At 43.4% G+C, this 23,292-nt stretch overlaps 1 protein-coding gene across 6 annotated transcripts in view; it reads left to right on the forward strand.

Annotated features, from left to right (window-relative positions):
- TDRD9 (tudor domain containing 9) overlaps nt 1–23,292 on the forward strand; it is a 140,444-nt gene that overhangs the window by 110,878 nt on the left and 6,274 nt on the right. For all 6 annotated transcript variants that reach the window (XM_035261663.3, XM_078335877.1, XM_035261669.3 and 3 more), the window contains 11 exons: nt 897–1,070; nt 3,166–3,277; nt 4,098–4,310; nt 4,579–4,668; nt 5,208–5,468; nt 10,095–10,250; nt 11,282–11,352; nt 12,883–12,992; nt 13,545–13,641; nt 17,596–17,734; nt 19,421–19,539. In XM_035261663.3, coding sequence (XP_035117554.1) covers nt 897–1,070; nt 3,166–3,277; nt 4,098–4,310; nt 4,579–4,668; nt 5,208–5,468; nt 10,095–10,250; nt 11,282–11,352; nt 12,883–12,992; nt 13,545–13,641; nt 17,596–17,734; nt 19,421–19,539 — 1,542 coding nt within the window. The remainder of the gene's footprint in view (nt 1–896; nt 1,071–3,165; nt 3,278–4,097; nt 4,311–4,578; nt 4,669–5,207; nt 5,469–10,094; nt 10,251–11,281; nt 11,353–12,882; nt 12,993–13,544; nt 13,642–17,595; nt 17,735–19,420; nt 19,540–23,292) is intronic.

Consider the following 23,292-nt stretch of genomic DNA (forward strand, 5'->3'; position numbering starts at 1 on the left):
AACATTACTTGGTGTTTTATTCTGTTCTTGCAGTGCTACAAAGAAATACCTGAAGCTGGGTAATTTATAAAAGAAAGAGGTTTAATTGGCTCATGATTCTGCAGGCTCTATAGGCTGCTGCTTCTGGGGAGGCCTCAGGAAACTTACAATCATGGTGAAAGGTGAAGGGGAAGCTGGCATGTTTTACACGGCTGGAGTGGGAGGAAGAGAGCAAGGGAAAGGGGCTACACACTTTCAGATAACCAGATCTCGTGAGAACTCACTCACTATCACGAGAACAGCAAGGGGAAATCCTCGCCCATGATCTGGTCACCTCCCACCAACCCCCTCCTGTAATATTGGGGATTACAGTTGGACATGAGATTTGGGCAGGGCCATAGATCTAATATTGGGGATCATAGTTGGACATGAGATTTGGGCAGGGACATAGATCTGGACTCTATGACTTGGTAATAGATGTGATAGTTATTTTGAAGGGGGATTGCAGAGATCACTGAGCTATACATTTGTGTGGTTTTCTGTATCTGTTTTATGATAGTAAAGACAGACATTCTGTTATAATCATGAACATTCTTTTGTAATTGTGAAAGTAATTATGACGTAAGATTTCTTAGCCAAAAATTCCATGTGACTTTAGTGTTTATTCTGCATTATATTTTACAAGAATGATGCTTGGTTTTGGTCTAATGACATGTCATCATAACTTTTATTTCTCTTAAATTAATTTGTATTGGAGAAATTAATAAATGTTATTGATTAATTATAGATTGAAGAGTTACTGGCATTTTGAAGAGAGATGTGGCAGAATTTCTGTCTAATCTTGAGAGAAATTAATATGCAGTTTTTAAAATCAGATGCCTGATATATTTATTTTTAAATTTACATTTGTGGAGCAGAGCCTTTGTGGACTTTTCAAGAAATCCAACAGAGAGATTTAAAACCCTTCCTGCAGTGTATATGGCAATTAAGATGTCTCAGCTAAAAGTTTCACTTGAACTCAACGTTCATTCTGCAGAGGAAATCGAAGGGAAGGTGCAAGGCAGGAATATCTCAAAGCTCAGGAACACAAGGTATTTTTGGGAGGGAGGCGGCAGACACGCTCTACCTGCTTTCACATTTTCAGATATTATTTTAAAACGGCTATTGATCTGACCTTGCTTCAGCTCATGTTAAAAGCACTGGCTTGGCTGGATGCAGTGGCTCACCCCTGTAATCCCAGCACTTGGGGAGGCGGAGGCAGGCGGATCATTTGAGGCTAGAGTTTGAGAGCAGCCTGGCCAGTGTGGTAAAACCCCATCTGTACTGAAAATACAAAAATTAGCTGGGCTTGGTGGCACACGTCTGTAATCCCAGCTACTAAGGAGGCTGAAGCAGAACAATTTCTTGAACCTGGGAGGTAGAGCTTGCAGTCAGTTGAGATCGCACCACTGCACTCCAGCCTGGGCGACAGAACAAGATGCTGTCTTAAAAAAAAAAAAAAAAAGGGCACTGTTGTGGCCGGTGGAGCTGCTGTTGAATCCTGGTTGTGTCATCTCCTCACTGTGTGTACCTGGGCACATTACCTAACCTCTCTGAACCTCAGTTTTTTTCTGTTTAATAGAAATGATAACTGGCTGGGTGTGGTGGCTCACACCTGTAATCCTAACACTTTGGGAGGCCAAGGTGGGCGGATCACTTGAGGTCAGGAGTTCAAAACCAGCCTGGCCAACATGGTGAAACCCCGTCTCTACTAAACATACAAAAAAATTAGCTGGGTGCAGTGGTGGGTGCCTGTAATCCCAGCTGTGTGGGAGGCTGAGGCAGGAGAATTGCTTAAACCTAAGAGGTGGAGGTTCCAGCCTGGGTGACAGAGTGAGACTCTGTCTCAAAAAAAAAAAGGTGAAGGCTGTTGAGAGGATTGAGTGATATCATTTTATGTAAATTTTAGTTTAAATAGTAGGGATTAAATCTAATGTTAATTTCATTTCTTTCTAGATAGGATTACGCATTTTCTTTTGAGAATTCTCTTTTTAAGCAATGTGGGACATTCTTTTTCCTCAACACAGCAGACAGTGGGACATAATGGAAGCAGCTGGGGGCACCTAGTTGCTTACCAGTGCAAGCTGCCCTTCCTTGCCAAAGGACATCTTTCCTGTGCCCACCCAGAGCCCAGAGAGTGGTGCAGGGCTGGGGATGTCTGTAGGGCTCCTCAGCCCAGGGCAGGGGCAGCTTACTGCATGCAGCAGCTGTCACCCTGGTAGGTCTTCTCTTAGACCAAACTAAGTCACCCATGATATTTGTGACAGACTGCTTGCCTTTTGGCCATGTCCCCATAATCACATATGTGGGAAGTCTCATTTATTATTTCTTCATGGTAGAGTTTTCAGTTTCGAGAGGAACTTAATAGGAATCTGAGGAGCAGGTGGAGGAAGGGAAATCTGTTCCATCTGACTTCACCCAGTGTGTGACTTGGTTTCTGAGAATTTGGGAGTGTAGTGGGTTCAGTCCTTCATGTAGAGAAGACCGTGCCTATTCTAGTGAGGTCAGATTCAGTTTACTTTTGTGATTGAATGCCAGGGAGTCACTCATTAAAAATGGGTCTGGAGATGAGGAAAGAGCTGGATCAGAATCTTTTTTATAATTATCTTCATTTCAGAATAAAGTATTAAGGAAGGAAATTTTTGTTTTCTATCAAATTTATCTTTTGTATTTCAGTTGTTTAGCATTTACTATCTTTAGCCTTTAAGGGAAAATTTTATTTTTGGGGTTTGTTGGAAAATCACGTGTGTGTTTTCTAATGTAGCATCAGGCCAAGCATGGATTCTTGTACTTTTCTAAAGGTCATGATGCACATTTGAAAACACAAGTTAGGAAACATCGCAGTTCTGAGATTTAGAATGTATACCCTTGAATGTAGATATTCCCGGAGAGTCTTTCCCTTCATAATGTGTTCCTGGAGTGGAGTATATAATTGTTGGGGTGTGTGCCTCTTCCAGAGCCCTTCAGAAGCCAGCAGAAATTAATGTTTGAGACGAAATCAAATTTGTCATCTTTGACTTAGGTATTTTATTAAAATGCTTTTTCCTTGTAGAAATATTAGAATAGTTCAAGTGATAATTTCACATATGTAAATGTGTTTTCCTTATAAAGTTTTATTTTTATTTTTTAAAAATTCATATTACATAGGGTGAATGTGGACTTTCAGAAGCAGACGGTAGACCCTATGCAAGTTTCCCTTAACACATCAGACAGGTCCCAGACAGTTACAGATCTCCTTCTGACTATTGATGTCACCGAGGTAAGGATGAAGTAATTGAGCTTTTCCTTCTTAATTTAAAATCGTCGTGTTACATACAGGAAGTTTACACACACGCGCAACTTGTGCACATTGGTAATCTTGTTAATGTGGGTGAGCTTGAATTATGACTGTACTTGTTAACTTGAAATATGGCTAAAATGGAAAATGAAACGTTTATTCTAGAATCAAAGTTAATTTTCAAAATATCAAGTACATTTAAAATTATGACATAATCAGATTTAACAAGATACATGTTAGAGGGAAAAAAAAGTATGTATATTTTTGAGACAGAGTCTTGCTGTGTCACCCAGACTGGAGTGTAGAGGTGCAATATCTGCTCACTGCAATGGCTGCCTTCTCAGTTCAAGCGATTCTCCTGCCTCAGTCTCCCAAGTAGCTGGGATTACAGGTGTGTGCCACCATGCCCAGCTAATTTTTGTAGATAAGGGGTTTCACCATGTTGGCCAGGCTGGTCTCGAACTCCTGACCTCAAGTGGTCTGTCCACCTCTGCCTCCCAGAGTACTGGGATTACAGGTGTGAGCCACTGTGCCCGGCTGAAATGATTGTATGGTCTCAGAACCTTTATGTGAGAATGAATCTTGTACCTCCAAGAAAAGAGTATCTTTCACACATTACCAGGGGACCCCCTCTGTTTGTTTTATAAACACCTATTAAAAACCTGTAGAATACTTACGTTCTGAGGAGTAAGCTGGTGAGATGTGGTTCAGCACAGGGTGTCAGGTCTATGATTCAAGCTCGTTTTCCTCCTTATCAAAGTCCTTTCTCTATTTCATCTCCGCTCCTCCTCTTCCTTTTTAGGTGGTTGAAGTAGGACACTTTTGGGGATATAGGATTGATGAAAAAAACGCAGAGATTCTGAAAAAGCTGACCGCTGAAATCAACCAGCTGACATTGATGCCCTTGCCCACTCACCCACATCCAGACTTGGTCTGTCTGGCACCTTTTGCTGTTTTTGGCAAACAAAGCTACTTTAGGGCTCAAGTCCTTTATGTTTCTGGAAATTCTGCTGAGGTATGTTTTTCTGTAACAAGTCACTGGAAGGGAAATGAGACAGACATACAGCAGTTTATCAAATATCTTTTATAATGATAGGTGGAAATTAAATTGAAAATACAGTTAGCAAAGTAGTCTGCTTCCCTCATTGATATGTGGATTTAAGCTCAGGTTACTCTAAGAGTTCTGTAACGGTAGGATTGGAGCAGACTGCTCTATTGCTATTGCTCAGGTAGGACATTGTTTTTGACCCCGGATTAAAGTGTGTGCTTGCTTTATTTTTTAGGTATTCTTTGTAGATTATGGCAATAGGTCTCATGTAGATCTGCATCTTTTGATGGAGATTCCCTGTCAATTTCTTGAACTTCCTTTCCAGGTAAGATAGAGAAGACTCTAGGGAATGAATGCTGAATGCTAGACAGGGTTCCAGGGTCCTAGGGTGCCCCGCCTTGGCTTGCAGATAGGGGAGCTAAGGCCTAGAACAGGGAAGGGACTTGTTTTGTCACATTAACCAAATTTGGTTTCTGCTTTTCAAAAAATATGTAAAAGGTTTCAGATTTAGCAAAAAAAAAAAAAACAAAAAGTTGTTTTGATCCAGTAGTGTTTTCTAATACTGTTTCTAAGTTTTCTGGTTATGTTAAAACCAGACAGACCTTTTAGGTAGGCCAGATACATAGTCACACATGCCCTTACCATCCGTACAAAGACAACCTAAAAATTATTCTAAATGTTCATCGTTTGTTAAAAAGCATTATCAAGTTTCTTTAGGAAGTTCTCACCACCCAAATCGGTTTTATTAGGACTTTTATGAGAACACTGTTGAAAATACCTGAACAAGGTCTGTTTTCAGTGGTATTTGGGATGAGTGTTTGCTCATTTATAAAGCTATTTGAGCTGTGCCCTTCTGTCCTGTAGGCTTTGGAATTTAAGATTTGCAAAATGAGACCGTCGGCAAAATCTCTCGTTTGTGGTGAGCACTGGAGTGACGGGGCCAGCCAGTGGTTTGCCTCTCTGGTGAGCAGCGGCACGCTTCTTGTGAAGGTCTTCTCTGTGGTGCACAGCGTCCTGCATGTGGATGTGTACCAGTACTCGGGGGTCCAGGATGCCATCAACATAAGAGACGTCCTCATCCAGCAAGGCTATGCTGAGCTCACGGAGGAGTGCTATGAGTCCAAGGTGTGTGCTGCTGCCCTTGCTGGAGCACGTGTTGGTGTGAGAAAATGGGGCGGACTTTCCTTCCTCTGTGGACACTGAGGAGGAGGAGGCAGACAGTGTTCCTCTTCACCATTTGCTGTGCTGTACTTGTGTTAAGACTGGTGGCACCAATTTAAATGTCTTCTAGATTTCTCTGAGACAAAATTATGGTGGCTGGATATTGTTTTTGTTGGTCTCCTATTTGGCTTTTTTATTTCTTTTTAAAAATTATTATTATTTTTTTTTAAGTAGAGACAGGGTCTCCCTGTGTTGCCCAGGTTGGTCTCAAACTCCTGGGCTCCAGGGATCCTCCTGCCTTAGCCTCTCAAAGGACTAGGGTTACAGGTGTGAGCCACTGTACCCAGCCTCCTCTTCAGCTTTTTATCTTTTTAGGATAGATTTGAATATGTTTTATATATGGGGAGTTTTAAAAATGGATTCCAAGATTTATTTCCCTAATGGAAGTAGTTAATAAAACATTTCAAATATTTCAAACGTTCCAAAGTTTCTTTCAACGATTTCTTTCAAAATCAGTGTTAGAGTTGTTTTTCATGATCTGCACGTTTGAGAGGCCACTTTTTTCCTTTTTCAGTTGACACATAATAATTGTACGTCTTTATGGGATATGGAATGGTATTTCAATATGTGTATATAATGTGTAATGATCAATTGAGGTTGATTAGCAAATCTGTCCCATCAGATATTATTTCTTTGTGTTGTAAACATCGAAGACCTTTCTTCTGCTTTTTGAAAATACACATTATAGGTAGCCGTACTGACCCCAAGAGCTTATTCCTCCAGTCCAGCTGCAATTTTGTGTTTGTTAACCAACTTCTCTCTGTCCTCCCCTTCCCCTGTCCTTCCCAGCCGCAAGTACCCACAGTCCTACTGGGTGGGAAATAGGTATTGAACCTATTTCCATAAGTTCAGTTTTTTTTTTTTTTTTTTTTAGCTCCCACACATAAGTGAGAACGTGTCGTGTTTATCTTTCTGGGCCTGACTGACTTTGCTTGACTTACTGTCCTGCAGGCTCAACCATGTGGCCAAGAATGACAGGACTTTTTCCTTTGCTGGCTGAATGGTATTTTATTTTGTATATACTGTATTTTCATCATCCTTTCATCTGCTGACCGACTCCTAGGCTGGTTCCGTATCCTGACTATTGTGACCAGTGCTGCAGTAATCCTGGGGGTCCAGATATCTCTGATGTACTGATTTCCTTTCCTTTGGATAAATACCCAGTAGTGGGCTTGCTGGATTGTATGTGCCTACTGTGTTTAGTTTTGTGAGTAACTTCCACACTGTTTTCGATAAAGACTGTAATAATTTACCTTGCCACCAAGAGTGTGTAAGAATCCCCTTTTCTCAGCATCCTTACCAGCATTTACTTTCTGTTTTTTTTTCATAACAGCCATTCTAACTAGGGTAAGATGATATCTCTCATTATGGTTTTGATTTGAATTTCCCTGATAATTAGTGTTGTTGATCATTTCCATATATTTCTTGGTTATTTGTATGTCTTTCTTTTTTTTTTTGAGACAGAGTTTCACTCTTGTTGCCCAGGCTGGAGTGCAGTGATGTGATCTCAGTTCACTGCAGCCTCTGCCTGCCGGGTTCAAGTGATTCTCCTGCCTCAGCCTCCTGAGTAGCTGGGATTACAGGCACCTGTCACCACACCTGGCCTTTTGTTTGTTTGTTTGTTTGTTATTTTTAGTAGAAATGGGATTTCACCATGTTGGCCAGGCTGGTCTTGAATTCCTGACCTCAGGTGATCTGCTTGCCTTGGCCTCCCAAAGTGCTGGGATTACAGGTGTGAGCCACCTTGCCCAGCCTAATTTTGTATTTTTCGTAGAGACAGGGTTTCTCCATGTTGGTCAGGCTAGTTTGAACTCCCAACCTCAGGTGATTCGCCTGCCTCGGCCTCCTGAAGTGCAGGGATTACAGGCATGAGCCACCACACCTGGCCTGTATGTCTTCTTTTAAGAAATGTCTGTTCAGATCCTTTGCCCATTTTTTAATTGGATTATTTGCTTTTTTGCTGTTTGAGTTCCTTGTATATTCTGGATATTAGTCCTTTGTCAGATGAGTAGTTTGCAAATCTTTTCTCCTATTCTGCAGGTTGTCTCTTCATTCTGTTGATGTTTCCCTCACTATACGGAAGGCTTTTAGTGCAATATAGTTTCAGTTGTCTGGTCGTTGTTCCCTCTGCTTTTGAAGTCTTGACCATAAAATTCTTGCCCAGATCAGTCTGCTAAGTACTTCTCCTTGTTTCCTTCTAGTAGTTTTTATAGTTTTAGGTCTTACATTTAAGTCTTTAACCCGTTTTGAGTTGATTTTTATATATGGCAAGAGATAGGAGTTTAATTTTACTCTTCTGCATTTGAATGTCCAGTTTTCCCAGCACCATTTATTGAAGAGACTATCCTTTCCCCAGTGACTGTTCTTGGAGCCTTCGTTGAAAATCAGTTGTCTGTAAATGTGTGGCTTTATTTATGGGTTCTCTGTTCTGTTCTGTTGGTCATCTGTGTGGCTGTGTTTATGCCAGTATAATACTGTTGTGGTTACCATAGCTTTGTAGTGTGTTTCTAAGTCAGGTACCATGATGACTCTTGCTTTGTTCTTTCTTTCTTTCTCTCTTTTTTTTTTTGAGACGGAGTTACGCTCTTGTTACCCAGGCTGGAGTGCAATGGCGTGATCTTGGCTCACTGTAACCTCTGCCTCCTGGGTTCAGGCAATTCTCCTGCCTCAGCCTCCTGAGTAGCTGGGATTACAGGCACACGTCACCATGCCCAGCTAATTTTTTGTATTTTTAGTAGAGACGGGGTTTCGCCATGTTGACCAGGATGGTCTCGATCTCTTGACCTCGTGATCCACCCGCCTCGGCCTCCCAAAGCGCTGGGATTACAGGCTTGAGCCAGCTTTGTTCTTTTTGCTCAGGATTGCTTTGGCTTTTGGGGTCTTTTGTGGTTCCATATGAACTTTAGGATTGCTTTTTTCTATTTCTTTGAAGAATGTCATTGGTATTTTGATTGGAGTTGTATTGAATCTGTAGCTTGCTTTGGATAGTATGGTCATTTTAGCAATATAAATTCTTCCAGTTCATAAACATGGGATGTCTTGTTTGTTTGTGTCCTCTTCAGTTGCTTTAATTGGTATTTTGTAGTTTTCATTATAGAGATCATTCACCTCCTTGGTTAAATTTATTCCTAGGTATTTCATTTTATTTTTGTAGGTATTGTAAATGGGATTGCTTTTTTGATGTCTTTTTTTAGTTAGTTATTGGTATATAGAAATGCTACTGATTTTTGTATGCTGATTTCTGTATCCTGCGACTCGTCTGAATTCATTTGTTGGCTCTAAGAGTTTTGTGGTGGAGTCTCTAGGTTTTTCTATATACAAGATGATGTTATCCGCAGAGAGGGACATTTTGACTTGCTCTTTTCCAATTTGGATCCCCTTTCTTCTCTTCCTCTTGCCCGATTTCTCTGGCTAAGACTTCCAGGACTGTGTTGAATATAAATGGTAAACGTGGGCATCCATGTCTTGTTCTAGTTCTTAGAGGAAAAGATGTCAGCTTTTCCCTCTTTAGCATGATGTTTGCTGTGAGTTTGTCATGTATGGCCTTTCTTGTGTTGAGGTATGTTTCTTGTATACTTAATTTGCTGAGAATTTTTTTTTTATCTTGAAGTAATGTTGAATTTTATCAAGTGCTTTTTCTGCATCAATTGCAGTGATCAGAGGCCATTTTTGAAGTTGATGTTGAAGGTCCTTTATTTTACTTCTCTTATTTCAGCTGGGGATGAAGAGTGCTGGGAATCAGGAAAGGACAGTCTAGCAAAATGTTAGCCAGAGTACTGGTTAAATTCTGTATTTAATTTGTATAAAAACACTTCAGGAAATTACGTTAATATTTCCAGTGTAAAACCAAAATTTTACATATTAAAAAGACCTGTAAAAATGTTTCTTGGGAATGATAGAGAAGAAAAAAGAAAATTAAAAAAACTGTAGGCTGGGTGTGATGGCTCACACCTGTAATGTCAGCACTTTGGGAGGTCGAGGTGGGTGGATCACCTGAGGTCAGCAGTTCTCCAGACCAGCCTGACCAACAGGGTGAAACTCCATCTCTACTGAAAATTCAAAAATTAGCCTGGCGTGGTGGTGGGCACCTATAATCCTAGCTACTTGGAAGGTTAAGGCAGGAGAATTGCTTGAACCCAGGAGGCAGAGGTTGCAGTGAGCTGAGATTACACCACTGCACTCCAGCCTGGGTGACAAGAGTGAAACTCTGTCTCAAAAAAACCAAAAAACTGTAAAAACTGTAAAAAAAAAAAAAAAAGCGTTTATTTCTCTTAAATTCTCTAATGGCTAAATGTCACAGAGGCTGTCTGATTTCTTTTGTTTGAAGAAATAAGGTTCTAAGTCTTTTCTTATTTCTTTTGACTCTTGAACTTGATAACATTATTTCCCTGTACTTGAATTAGTGACATAGAAATCAGAGTAAGACTGTGCCTAGGAAATATTTTGATTAGTTTGGAAGAAAGTGCTTGTAATCTTTTTTCTTTTTCTTTTTTTTTTTTTTAACAAAACAAACTTTTCTTGTTTGTTCAGCAAAGCCATGAAGTTCTCAAGGGCCTCTTTTCCAAGTCAGTAGAAAACATGACGGATGGCTCTGTGCCCACTCCCGTGACAGATGACGAGAAGTACCTCATCCGGATTTTGTTAGAGAGCTTTTCCTCCAATAAACTGGGTACTCCAAACTGTAAGGTGATTGTAGGAATTTTAAAATACAATTTAAAAGCTTAGTATCACTCTACGTTTATATGCTAGGAGCTGTAGTCAGTAGTCATGGTGGTTTTTATTTTCTGGTTTTTAATGCTGTTACATTTCTCATAAGGGATCCTATTATAATAGGAAAAAACCCTAGAGTTTAGTATTCAGTGGGGTTCAGAGAGAAGCTTTGACTAGTTTTTTTTTTTTTTTTTTTTTAAACCGTCCTGACATCTGCTTTTTTGTCAGACCAAAGAAAACGCAGCGTGTGAACTCAGAGGACTGGTCCCAGCCTTGGACTCCCTGGCTGGCTGTTGGAGCTGGTGCTACCCGCCTGCTTGGAGAAGAGGGCTGGCGGGGATGTCCCCTTGTTCAGGGACTCCACTTGTGTTTCCCCAGCCTCTGGCTGTGTGGGCTCAGGTCTGCCTCTGCAACTGCGTTGATCTGCTGCAGTTGAAATAATAGTGTTTTTACTAAATTATTTGTCGTTGTTCAAAGGTTTTCTTAAACATATATCTCGAGGAATGTTAGTGAAATCATTGAAGAGAGTCAGTCACATCCCAGAGAAATACCTTCCCTAAGGCACTGTTTTTTTTTTTTTTGAGACGGAGTTTCGCTCTTGTTACCCAGGCTGGAGTGCAATGGCGCGATCTCGGCTCACCGTAGCCTCTGCCTCCTGGGTTCAGGCAATTCTCCTGCCTCAGCCTCCTGAGTAGCTGGGATTACAAGCACGCGCCACCGTGCCCAGCTAATTTTTTGTATTTTTAGTAGAGACGGGGTTTCACCATGTTGACCAGGATGGTCTTGATCTTTTGACCTCGTGATCCACCCTCCTTGGCCTCCCAAAGTGCTGGGATTACAGGCTTGAGCCACCGCGCCCGGCCCAAGGCACTTTTTCTTAACTGAATCTGAGGACATTATGAATGAGATGCCTTTTTTCATTGAAGGTGAGCTGATTTTGCGTTTAAAAGTTCATGGTAGGGGCCATTTTGTTTGTTGGTGACACTTCCTGCATTTTGTGCACGCAGGCTATGCTTCACGGGCCTTTCAACCCTTATGAGCTGAAGTGCCAAAGCTTGACCAGAATATCCAAATTCAGGTATGATGAACTGCAGTTTTCCATGAATTTTTTTCTCTGCCTATTTATAGACCTTATCAGAATATAGTGTATCTTTATATCTAAACTGTTGGAATGTGTTATCTTTTCTAACCTCTCATTCTCTCCCAGCTTCTGATTTGAGGTATTCTCTCTCTCATGTGAAAGCCGTTCTACATAAGACATATCTTTTATCAGAGACTACATTTTTTTTTGTTCTTGTTACAATTGTTATCCAGCAAAGCTGTGAGTGCCCACCATATGCCAGGAGCAGTGTGTGGTTTGGGGCAAACAGTAGTGAACAAGAAGTGGTTGTTCGTCTTCATGAAAATTATGGATCCAGTTGGGGAGACGTAGGGGAAGTTGGTAACTACAATACAGGGTGATAGGGCTCTTGATAAGGGCACAGAACATCATGAAAATATCTAGTGGGCGCCAGCCACCCTTGGAAGACTGTGTAGCTTTTCCAGAGAAATCTGAGGCTTGGTAGATGCAGAAGCATCAGCCCAGGTGCAGGTGCTGGAGGAAGAGAGGGGAGGTGGGATGAGGGTGGCTCCGCTGGCAAGTGCATAGGTCTGAGCTTCAGACTTTGCACATGTGAGGAACTCAGGTAAGTTTAGTATGATTGGAGAATTGGGTCGGGGAAGGGAGATGCAGAGCTTGTGGCAGACGAGGGCAAGGTTTGTAGACTTCATCCTGAAAGGGTTGATGAGCCTTACTCTGTGATTTTAGAATGATGCCTTTGGGTAAGCCTTGGCTTCTCAAAATGTCCTCCAGGGAGAGCATTGGAAATGCAGATGCCCAGGTCCCCGTGGGCCATGCAAACGAGCCTGCATTTCCAGAAGGCCTCTGGGGAACTGCCTGTGCTTACAGTCTCAGGAGCCCCAGTGTGAAGCCAGCACTGGATTTCAGAATAGAAAGATCTCAGGCAGGAACATGCTTCTGAGGCTGGTCCCTGCTATAATCCAGGGTGGGAAGATGGGAGACTGAGTCCATGGCAGGAGGTACAGAAGCAGCTTCACCAGCGCTTTCAAAGCGGAAGCAGAAGGCTGGAGCTGCATCAGAGTCAGTGATGAGGGAAGAGGAAAAATAAAGGGTGCCCTTGCTGGGACTGTGGCAGGCTTCTGCTGAGACGTGATGGAGGAACTGTGAGGTGGGCCACACTCAGTTCCCTCTGCCAGGATGCAGGTGATGGCCCTTACGGGTTGGCAGTGCAGGACAGAGGGTCTCGAGCAGATGCAGAGGTTCAGTCATCCAGAGCGTGTGGGTGGTTCCCAGGCCAAGGAGTGGTTGGCATCATGCAGGAAGGAGTAGAGAGGGAAGAGAGCTGAGGACCAGCTTGAGGACTTCCCTGTGTGAAAAGGTGGTCCAGTGAAAGGAGGTGTGCAGGAGAGTGGGGAGTTAAGTATTTCTTCCTGTCTGTCATCGCAGTTGCCCATTTGTGTTTTTGAAATGGGTTGCTTGTGAGTTGGCAGAGCACATTGCCTGGTTGGTGGATCAGTCACTCCGTGTCCTGGTGCTCCTGCCTTTTAGGTGTGTTTGGATTGAGAAGGAGAGCATCAACTCTGTCATTATCAGTGACGCCCCTGAAGACCTGCACCAGAGGATGCTGGTTGCAGCTTCCCTGTCCGTCAACGCGACCGGTAATTTAAGGCTTTTCTTCATACCTTGTCCTCTCTTTTTTTCTCTACCCTGACTTCAGCTACTAGGAACAATTTATCCTATGACTGACGGGACAAGTCTACACTTCCTGCTGTTCTTTTAGGCCGTTTTCTGAGTGCTTTGGCTGGTGTGAGTTTAAGCAGTGGAGCATTCTCACTTTTCCTTTTATACAAGGACATGGGAAGTACTAATACTTGACTCCTGGATTTTTCATTCCTTCCACCTGCTTGGCTTCAAAGTAGAAGACATCCAAGCTCTTGGCCGTGGGAAAAACCCAACAGCCTGGTGCAGAGAGTAACCAAATAGAAGAGTTATCCCCAAGTGGGGCAAAAGCTTAAGCATGATAGTGGAGTCTCTGTAAGCTGCTGCGGGAACAGAGCACAGGGAGTCCTTTACTGTTGGGGTGGGCCTGTGGGGACAGGCAGACTCAGCAGAGGAGGGATGCCTGCAGATGAGCAGGAGTGGGCGGGAGGGAACACCGCCCTGAGCAGTGTGAGTTAGTGCCCAATGTTGATTTAGCATGACTTGAACAGGATCTACGATGCTGCTGAGAGAAACTTCTCTGATGCCTCCTATCCCTGGCCTCCCAGCCCTCCTCAGCATGTTATTTGCACCGGTGATGGAGTTAAGGTATGGGCATCCGTTTCTTCTGTGGGCTTTGTAAAATAAGAACCTGGATGGGAAAAATGGGTGCCTCTCCTTGCTCTCTTTGGAGAGAAAGCCTTTATGGAAGCCCCTAGGGGTGAAGCCTGTATTGTTACTGATGTATTTACCCTTGGGCTGATTTTGAAAGAAGCTCAAAAAGCTTGTAAAGGTACACACAGTGTCACGTAGGAGCTTGAGGCAAAAATGGGGCAAAAGAATTTAAAATGGAGGAGCTAGGAATGAGGCTCAAAATAAACGTCATGGTGATGGACATGCCATTGTTAATGGGCAGTGAATGTGATTCCAAGTTTTCTGGTGACCAGTTGTGAACAAGAACCCATCGGTCCTCCTTCCCGTGGTAACCATGAGATTAGAAGGCAGATTGCCAGCAGGTTGTGGCTTTTCTGAGTGCCACGATTAAGCCAGGATTTCTCCCAGAGTTTGATAGAGACGAGTGTGTGATGCTATGGCAGAGCTCTTGAAGGCACCCTCATAGTGGGGCTGCCACTTTGTAAGGTGTTGTTTGCACACTAGGGATTGACAGAGTATTCTCTGTGGGGAAACCACTAACCTAGGCTTTAGTGGAGCAGGGGGTGGGGTGGCTGAAAAAGAGAAATATTTGGTCTTTAGGAACCCACATTCTGCTGAACAGGATGGAAACGGCCATGGCAAGACTGCAGTGGAGGCCTGGTAGCACTTCAGGAGTTGGGGGCATGGAAAGCTACCCTTTTCTTCTTTTCTAGTCAGCTGGTGAGCATGGGGGGTGGTCCATAGACCTAGGGGGCTGAGTTCAGTCAAGGCAGGTGGAAGGACCCACCGTTTGCTCAGTCCTCTCTGCCATTATACCTGTTCAGAATCTGATAGTGTAATCTCAAAATGTGTAGTGCTTTTTTTTCAGTTGTAACAATATTTTTTCATAAAAATATTGAAATATTAGGGCTGGGCGCAGTGGCTCACACCTGTAATCCCAGCACTTTGGGAGGCTGAGGCGGGCAGATCATGAGGTCAGGAGTTCGAGACCAGCCTGGCCAACATAGTGAAACCCCATCTCCACAAAAAATATAAAAAATTAGCCAGGCATGGTGGTGGGCGCCTGTAATCCCAGCCACTTGGGAGGCTGAGGTAGGAGAATCGCTTGAACCCAGGAGGTGGAGGTTGCAGTGAGCCGAGATTGCACCGTTGGACTCCAGCTTGGGTGATAGTGTGAGACTCCATCTAAAAAAAAATACGCGCACACACACACACACACACACACACACACAACTTAGAAAAAGCTGAATGGGAAAAATTAACACATTTTAAAATTTATAGATTTAAACTTCAGTATTTAGTATACTTATTTTAAATTGATATGTATGTATACATTTCATTTTTATTTTAGATTCTTGTTATACTGTATTCTTTTCCCACAAAAATCAGGGTTTTGATATTATGATATCTTTGTAAATATCCATTTTGACAATTGCATCATATATTACTGAATGGGCATATGATGACTTACAAATATCCCACCCTGTTTTATTTACACGTGCACTTGTTTCTGAGTGGCTGGTTCTGGAATGAGTTAGTATACCCTTAACTGTTGAGGTTTGGCCTGTCTGATTCTGCAGTCATGATATGATAACTGTCTCTGTAAGCTCAGGTTTCTTGGAGCCTTGTGGGGAGACAGATGTGTGGGAGCCACATGTGGAAGTGGGATTATCTCAGGAGCAAACAGCACGCTGAGCACATGCCAGCCTGAGACTTGGCTAATACAGAAGCAGCTCCATTCCCCTCATGTCACTTTGGATGCCCCGCTTCCCTTTTTAACTAGACAAAGCTCCTGCTTCACCTCTTTTAAACACCAGCTTTGAGGATTTGAATAATGTAGTGTGTTATTTTTGAAACTCTATAGAGTGCAAGTGTTTAGGTTGCCACACACCATATGTTCTCACTCATAGGTGCATGTTGAACAGCAAGAACGTATGGACTCAAGGAGAGGAGCATCACACACTGGGGGCAGTTGGGGGGTGGGTAGGGGAGAGACAGCGGGGGTGGGGAGGAGGGGGAGGGTGGGGAGGGATAACATGGGGAGAAATACCAGATATAGTATGCACCTAAAGTAAAATAAATAAATTTTAAAAACCCATCAGATCTCCTGAGAATTCACTCATTATCACTAGATCCTGAGAGGGTGGTTATCCTCACGATTAATTACCTTCCAGAGGGTCCCTCCCCGTGACATGTGGGAATTATGGGAACTACAGTTCAGGATGAGACTTGGGTGGAGACACAAAGCCTAAGTATATCACCAAGCCTGTGTCACCTTTTGTAACGTAGCTGCAGAAGCCACACAGTGTGAGTTTTCTGTAGTCACAGTTGCATCTGGACGGAAGGTGCAGAATCACCAACCCATTTCATCACTGGAAGGTGTCTGCTTCCCATTGTAAGAACAGGAAGGAGGTGAGACCTGCTAAGGTCACCATCTTTGGAAGATATAGTCTGCCATACTGCATACTAACATTCTGTGTGGCTTACAACAGCGTGTTTATGAGCTATTTCTTAGTTTTAAAAAATTGTAGTCACTGGGTATGGGGGCTTGCTCCTGTAATCCTAGCTACTCAGGAACCTGAGGCAGGAGGGTCATTGAACCCAGGAGGTTGAGGCTGCAGTGAGCCAAGATCACACCACTGCACTCTAGCCTGGATGACAGAGTGAAACCTTGTCTCAAATAAAACAAAAAATACCATCATGTGCATCTTAAATGTTTATAATTTTTGTCAGTTATGCTCCAATAAAGCTGGAAAAAACTAATTGGCGTAGATAATGGGAAAAAAATCTGAAGATTAAATGTCAAAATTAGGAAAATACTTTAAAAGGCATTCAATATGAATATCTGTTTGTTCATTGCATAATTACTTATTGAACCTATTTGAGCTGAGGCCCTACCCATAGCAATGCCTGGAAATGAGAACTGGTGGGCAGAGGGCTCTGGGGGGCTCTGTGAGGCAGACGGGAGGAGGTGTGGGAGGAAGGGCCTCATTTAGGAGAGGGTAGGAGGGGTCTGTGCTCTTAGACTGAGAGAGGCCCACAGGGATCCAGAGGAGCTGGAGCCTGGCAGGTGAGATGCGCCTGAGATGACTCAGAATAGCCAAGTGGAGCTGGGGTCACACTGTGGCTTTGTAGGCCCTGCTGTAATCCACAGTGTGGTTGGAAACTACTGAGACGCCTTAGGCAAGGGAGTAATATTGTTGGATTTGTTCTGAAAAGCTACCCCTGTGTGTGCCATGGAAACAAGATTGGAAGTTGCAGGTGTAAGAGATGAGGAATTGGTCAGAAAGTTGTTACCAAGTTGAGGTTAAAAATGGTGGTGACTTGGACCAAGCTGGTGGCAGCAGCAGCGGAGAGGCTAACAGGTTTAGGGAGTGATAAAAGGGACAGGACGTGTCAGTGGTCAGAGAAGAGTGGTGATAAAACTGGGATACAAAGCTTTGTGCACCACTGTGTTAGGATTAGAAGGCAGAACAGACTTTCTAGGTGTTCACTGAGTGCTAGACTTGCTTCACAAGTCACAAATATGTGCGTAGCCCTTTCTCCAGAAATCTCCCTAATAAGAATTTAACCCATGGAAGGAATCTGAAGGTAGGGGGAGAAAAACCCCATTCTTGATAAAATACTCTTTTCATTATCTTGTCTACCATATTAGAAACTTAATAAAGTTTTAATAAAAATTAAGTATTAAGTATTAATAAAAATACTTAACTTACTATCCTTATAAATATATATTTTATAACTATATATTTCTATTGTAAAAACTGGCAGAAAAATGCACAAATGAAATTAATTGCTGTACTAGGGCTGGCAGAATTTAGGATAATTGTATTGGTCAAGTTTTACATGTAAAACACGTAGTCTTAACAGTTCTGAAATAATGTACTCTTCTGAAAACATTCCATTTAGGATCGATCATGATGGCAAGTGCTACACTGGAGTCCTTTGTGGTTTGGGGTGGAATCCAACCACAGGGGCCCCCATCCTGCCTGAGCATGACATGGAGCTTGCGTTTGATGTTCAGTTCAGTGTGGAGGACGTTGTCGAGGTAAGGGCGGCGCAGCGTCATGGCGCCAAAACCCCATCTCTCTCTGGTTTCGCTTACCTGACAGTGAGTGCAGAGTCTGCCGTGGAGCTTGTTGTGCAGACCTTTGGTCCTCGAGATGCCCACATTTCTTGTCCCTCCTGGGGTCGCCCTCCTGGAGGACTGCTCCTTAATTAGCCAATTTGACGTATCTTTCCTGTGAAAAGTAGCTTCCTGATAGATGGTGCTCTCCGAATCCCTCATTCCGTGTCATGGTAAGCTTTCCTGGGCAGTCAGCTACACCACAGCAGGGCCGTAGGGCTGCTGTGGGTCCCTCTCCAAAAACATCTTTGCTAGTTCCACTTCCTGACTTGGCATGAGAAAGGAGTACACGGGGTTCTGCCCTCTGCCCTTCTAGCCTTGGGACCATGCTGAGTGGAGGCCTGGGGCTGAGCTGCTTGCAGCATTTTCTGGGCACCACAGTAGCTCTGGGGCGAGGTGGCAGAGGTAGGCAGGGAAACTGTAACAAATACACAAAGTATTTGTATGTCATTTGAATCTAATAATGATAAATGTGGGCTCATATTGTGTATATTAAAATCTTTCATTGTTATAGTAATTTATTTTTACTGCATTTTACAAAGTAGGAAAATCAAAACTGATCCTTCACCACAAATAGAGAAATGCTCCTCTCTAAGTACTCAATCACCTTTCTTTCTTAAAAGTTCCATGAGACGGGTGATGTTGACACACCACACTGAAGGGACAGGGAGTGGGCAGGAGGAGCTGAGGAGGCAGCTGCTGCTGATCTGGGCCAGGTGTCGGTGTTGTCTCTGCAGCTGTTAAGTTGTGATTGCCTGGTCACAAGAAGGGGCTTATGGGCTTCCCTAGACCTAATGGGAAAATGTAAAATGATTAAAGTTCTACAAGCAAATTCAGAAAATCTATGTGACTTTGGGTGTGGCATGAGTGAGTAAATACAACACCCAAAGCAGAATCTGTGAAGGGGAAATTGATACGTTGGAATTTATTGAAATTAAAAACTTGTTCTGCAAAAGGCCCCCTTAAGAGGAAAGGAAGACAAGGTGCACACTAGGAGAAAATATTTACAAAGAACACATCTGATGAAGGACTTGTATCCACAGTATGTAAGGAATTTTGAAAACTCAATTATAAGAAAACAAGCAACAAAGTTGAAACATGGATGGCAGTAAACACATGAAAAGATGCTAAGCCCATGTCATTAAGAAATGCACATGAAGACTCCCGTGAGGTACCACCACATACCTACTGGGATGGCAAAAATTCAAAACCTGACAGGAGCCAGCAATGGCAAGGCTGTGGTGCAGGGGGACTGGGGACCTTCTGTTCATTGTTGATGGGAACGCAGATCAGTTACTCTATTTTAGAAGACAGTTTCATGTGAAGTGAAGCCTGCATCTCCCATATGACCCAGGAATCCTATCTGTAGGTATTTATTCAAGATATTTGAAAACTAGCATCCATATAGAACTTATATGAGAATGTCAAATGCAGCTTTATTCATAATTGCTAAAAACTGAGAGCAGTCAAGATGCCTTCAGAAGGCAAGTGGATAAACCATATTGATGACAGAGAATACTAACCCTGAATGCTATGAGTTATTTAACATGGGATGAAATTCAGTTACGGTGGAGCCATACGAGTGTTTATGTTGCTGTTTATTTACAGGTTAACATTCTCAGGGCTGCTGTTAACAAGCTAGTCTGTGACGGACCAAATGGATGCAAGTATCTTGGGCCAGAGAGAGTTGCGCAGCTTCAGGATAACGCCCGTCAGAAGCTGTTAGGGTAAGCTGTGCAGTGACGTGGGCTTCTTTCCTTCCCAGTTGACTTTCTCCGCTGCCTTGATCATGGCTGTTTTGAATCGTGTAGGCAGTATGACATGTCCGTCTCCCGAAGTGAAGTTCCAGTGCTGGAGACAGCACCGGGAGGCATCAAAATGCAGACACACTCTTCTTGTGGAGAGCAGCGCTCCTGTCCTGTGTGTGTACGTCCCTTGAAGGGATCATTGCAGGCAGCGTGGGCAGGCCATGGGAAGCCATGGTGGGTAATGTGTTGCCCACCATTTTCAGTGGGTGCCTTAGGGATTCGGGGAGTGCAGCCTGCAGGACTGGGCCTTAGGGAGCTGGGCCTCTCTTGAGCCCCTGTGTGCGGGAGGTTAGAGAAGAAGCATCCTGACCTCACTCCCTTGTCTCTTAGCTGTTGCTGGACTCTTCATGGGCTAAACCAAACCAGAATGCAGAGGCAAGTGCTCCTCTTGGTGTAGCCCATGAGCCCAAGGCAGCTTGAGGGCCCCAGGAAGGCCAACAAGAGTGGAAGTGGTGGTGGAGGAGAAACCAGCGTTCTACCTAGCCAATCCTGTGCCCCGGTCCCAGAGCCAGTCTCCCAGGCCAGGGCCTGGTCCTTCCTTACCTGACAGTGTCCTGTGATGCCTGGGACCTGGAGCTATGTGAGAGTAGGTGGCATCTGGTATCGTGGTGACACTTCTCTGCTTCCTATGCCTTTTGGTTGGTTTCTTTTCGTTTAATGAGCAGTTTAAAAAAGGTCTATATAGCTGTTTTAGAAATTGTGAAAAAGGCCAGTTTTAATTTTCTCTCTTCATTTTCTTTTATATAAAAATATTTCTATCATTTATTTATTTTTAGAGACAGGGCCTCACTCTGTTGACCAAGCTGAATGCACTGGTGCGATCATGGCTCACTGCAGCTCCAACTGTTGGGCACACATGATCCTCCTGCCTCAGCCTCCCCAGTAGTGGGGACTACAGGTGTGCACCACCACCCCGGCTCATTTTTAAAATTATTTTTATACATGAGGTATTGCTATGTTCCCCATGCTGGTAAAAAATACATATATTATTTTTGAGATGGAGTCTTGCTTTGTCATCTCAGCTTATTGCCACCTCCACCTCCTGGGTTCAAGCGATTCTTCTGCCTCAGCCTCCCAAGTAGTTGGGATGACAGGCATGCACCACCATGCCTGGCTAATTTTTGTATTTTTAGTAGAGACGGGGTTTCACCATGTTGGTCAGGCTGTTCTCAAACTCTTGACCTCAGGTGATCCACCTGCCTCAGCCTCCCAAAGTGCTGGGATTACAGGCATGAGCCACTGCCCTCAGCCAGAAAAATATTTTTATATCAAATTTGGGTTGAAGTTTAATATACATGAAGTGCACAGATACACACCCATGTGGCCAGCACCTGGGTCAGAGCCCAGGTGGTCCTTAGGGTGTGCAGGTGTGGTTATAGCCACCATCACTCCCTACCCCCAAAACAAGGGTAACTGTATCCTGACTTTTATGCCATAGATAGGTATTGGTTTGTTTGTTTTAATAATTCAGTGACTCAGGCCAGGCGCAGTGGCTCACGCCTGTAATCCCAGCACTTTGGGAGGCCAAGGCGGGTGGATCATGAGGTCAAGAGATCGAGACCATCCTGGTCAACATGGTGAAACCCCGTCTCTACTAAAAATACAAAAAATTAGCTGGGCATAGTGGCGCGTGTCTGTAATCCCAGCTACTCAGGAGGCTGAGGCAGGAGAATTGCCTGATCCCAGGAGGCGGAGGTTGCAGTGAGCCAAGATTGTGCCATTGCACTCCAGCCTGGGTAACAAGAGCGAAACTCCGTCTTAAAAAAAAAAAAAATTCAGTGACTCTGGTGAATTTATAGTTATGCACTCCATCAACACAACCTAGCTTTTCAGCATTTCTGTCATCCAAAGAAGTTTACTCATAAGTATTTTCGGAAAAGGCAGTCTCACACACACAGCTGTTGATCCCGTCTGCCATGTAAGAACAGGCTGTGGGCCTGGAATGCTTTTTTCCTGTAAGATTGAGGGTCCTCACAGCCTGTGCGGGGCTTGTTGCCGTGTGTGTGGGAAGATCTTTCCCTGATTCAGACTCTGCCCTGCTTAATCCTGTGTGTTATATGGTACCTGGCCGATTCCACCATTGCAGGGATGGGACAGGGTTCTCCTGCTGTCACACAAGAGAAGGGCATGCGGGCTGGGCCCTGCCTTGTCTTCCTGGAGGTACCCACTGGCCACAGGGACTGGTGCCAATCACTGGAGCTGATCCTGTCCTGTCTCCTCTCTCTGTAAGTAAAGGTTTGTTCCAGCCAGGGCCTGACTACATGTGTTTTCCTTGGCGACTCCAAGACAAGATGCAGGGGTGCCCCATCTTCTACTTGGTAGCAGGCAACAGATGCCACCTGCTTGACTAATGTATTTAAGCAGAATGTGCCATTATTTGTATAGCCACATAAATGTACTAAAACTAAAAAATTGTGTGCTTAAAAAGTTGATGGATTGTAGGATATGTAAAGTACACCTCAGTAAAACTGTGTTTAGGATCGCGGGTTCGCATGCAGTCCTGTTCCCACCCCGGCCCCAGAACCACTGATCTGCTTTCTGTTTACACATTTGCCTTCTCTGACATTTTTATATAGGTAGAATCACATTTTAATTGTAAAATCTGGCTTCTTTCACTAGCTTAGTATTTTTTAGGTTTATCCATATTGTATCATGTTTCTTTTTACTAAACAATATTTTACCTTTTGTATATGCCACATTTTGTTTATCCATTCACCAATTGATAAAATATTTGGATTATTTCCAGTATTTGGCCATTATGAAGAAAGCTGCTTTGAATAGTCACATACAGTCTTTTTGTGAACATGCATTTTTCTCTCGGGTAGATATCTATGAGTGGAGTTGGTGGCTTGTATGGGTAGTTTTATGTTAATCTTTTAAGAAATGGCCAGGGCTGGACACAGTGGCTCACATCAGCTCCCAGCACTTCGGGAGGCCGAGGTGGGCAGATCACGTGAGTCAGGAGTTTGAGACCAGCCTGGCCAACATAGTAAAACCCTGTCTCTACTAAAAATACAAAAATTAGCTGGGCATGGTGGTGCGTGCCTGTAATCCCAGCTACTTGCGATGCTGAGGCAGGAGAATTGCTTGAACCCAGGAGGCAGAGGTTGCAGTGAGCCGAGATCGCGCCATTGCACTCCAGCCTGGGTGACAAGAGAGAAACTCCAACTGGAAAACAAACAAACAAACAAACAGTTTTCCAGAATAGCTGTACCATATTACCTTCCTGCCAGCAACATAGGATGGCTCTGGCTTCTCCACATTCTCGTCAGCACGCGGCACTGTCGGTGTGTTTTTGCTGCAGTCAGTCTGGTAAGTCTGGTAGTATCTCGTGGTAGTATTAATTTTTATTTTCTTACTGATGAATGATGTAGAGCAGCCTTTTTTGTTCCTCTTAGCAGTCATTTATCTTTTTTTTTTGTGAAATGTCTGTTTAGATCTTTTGCCCATTTTTAAATTTGTCTTTTCATTATTGAGTTGTAGAAAGTTTTAAAAAATTTTAGATACATGTCTTTTATTGGGTAATTTGGAATTAGTTTCTCCATTGTGTAGCTTGTCTTCTTATTTTAATGATGTCTTCCAAAGAACACAAGTTTTGATTTTGATGAAATCTACTTGCTGTGGTTTGAATGTGATGTGTCTGCAACCTCATACCCAATGCAGCAGTGCTGG

This window comes from Callithrix jacchus, chromosome 8 (genome assembly GCF_049354715.1).
Source record: "Callithrix jacchus isolate 240 chromosome 8, calJac240_pri, whole genome shotgun sequence".
Classification (NCBI taxonomy): domain Eukaryota; kingdom Metazoa; phylum Chordata; class Mammalia; order Primates; family Cebidae; genus Callithrix; species Callithrix jacchus.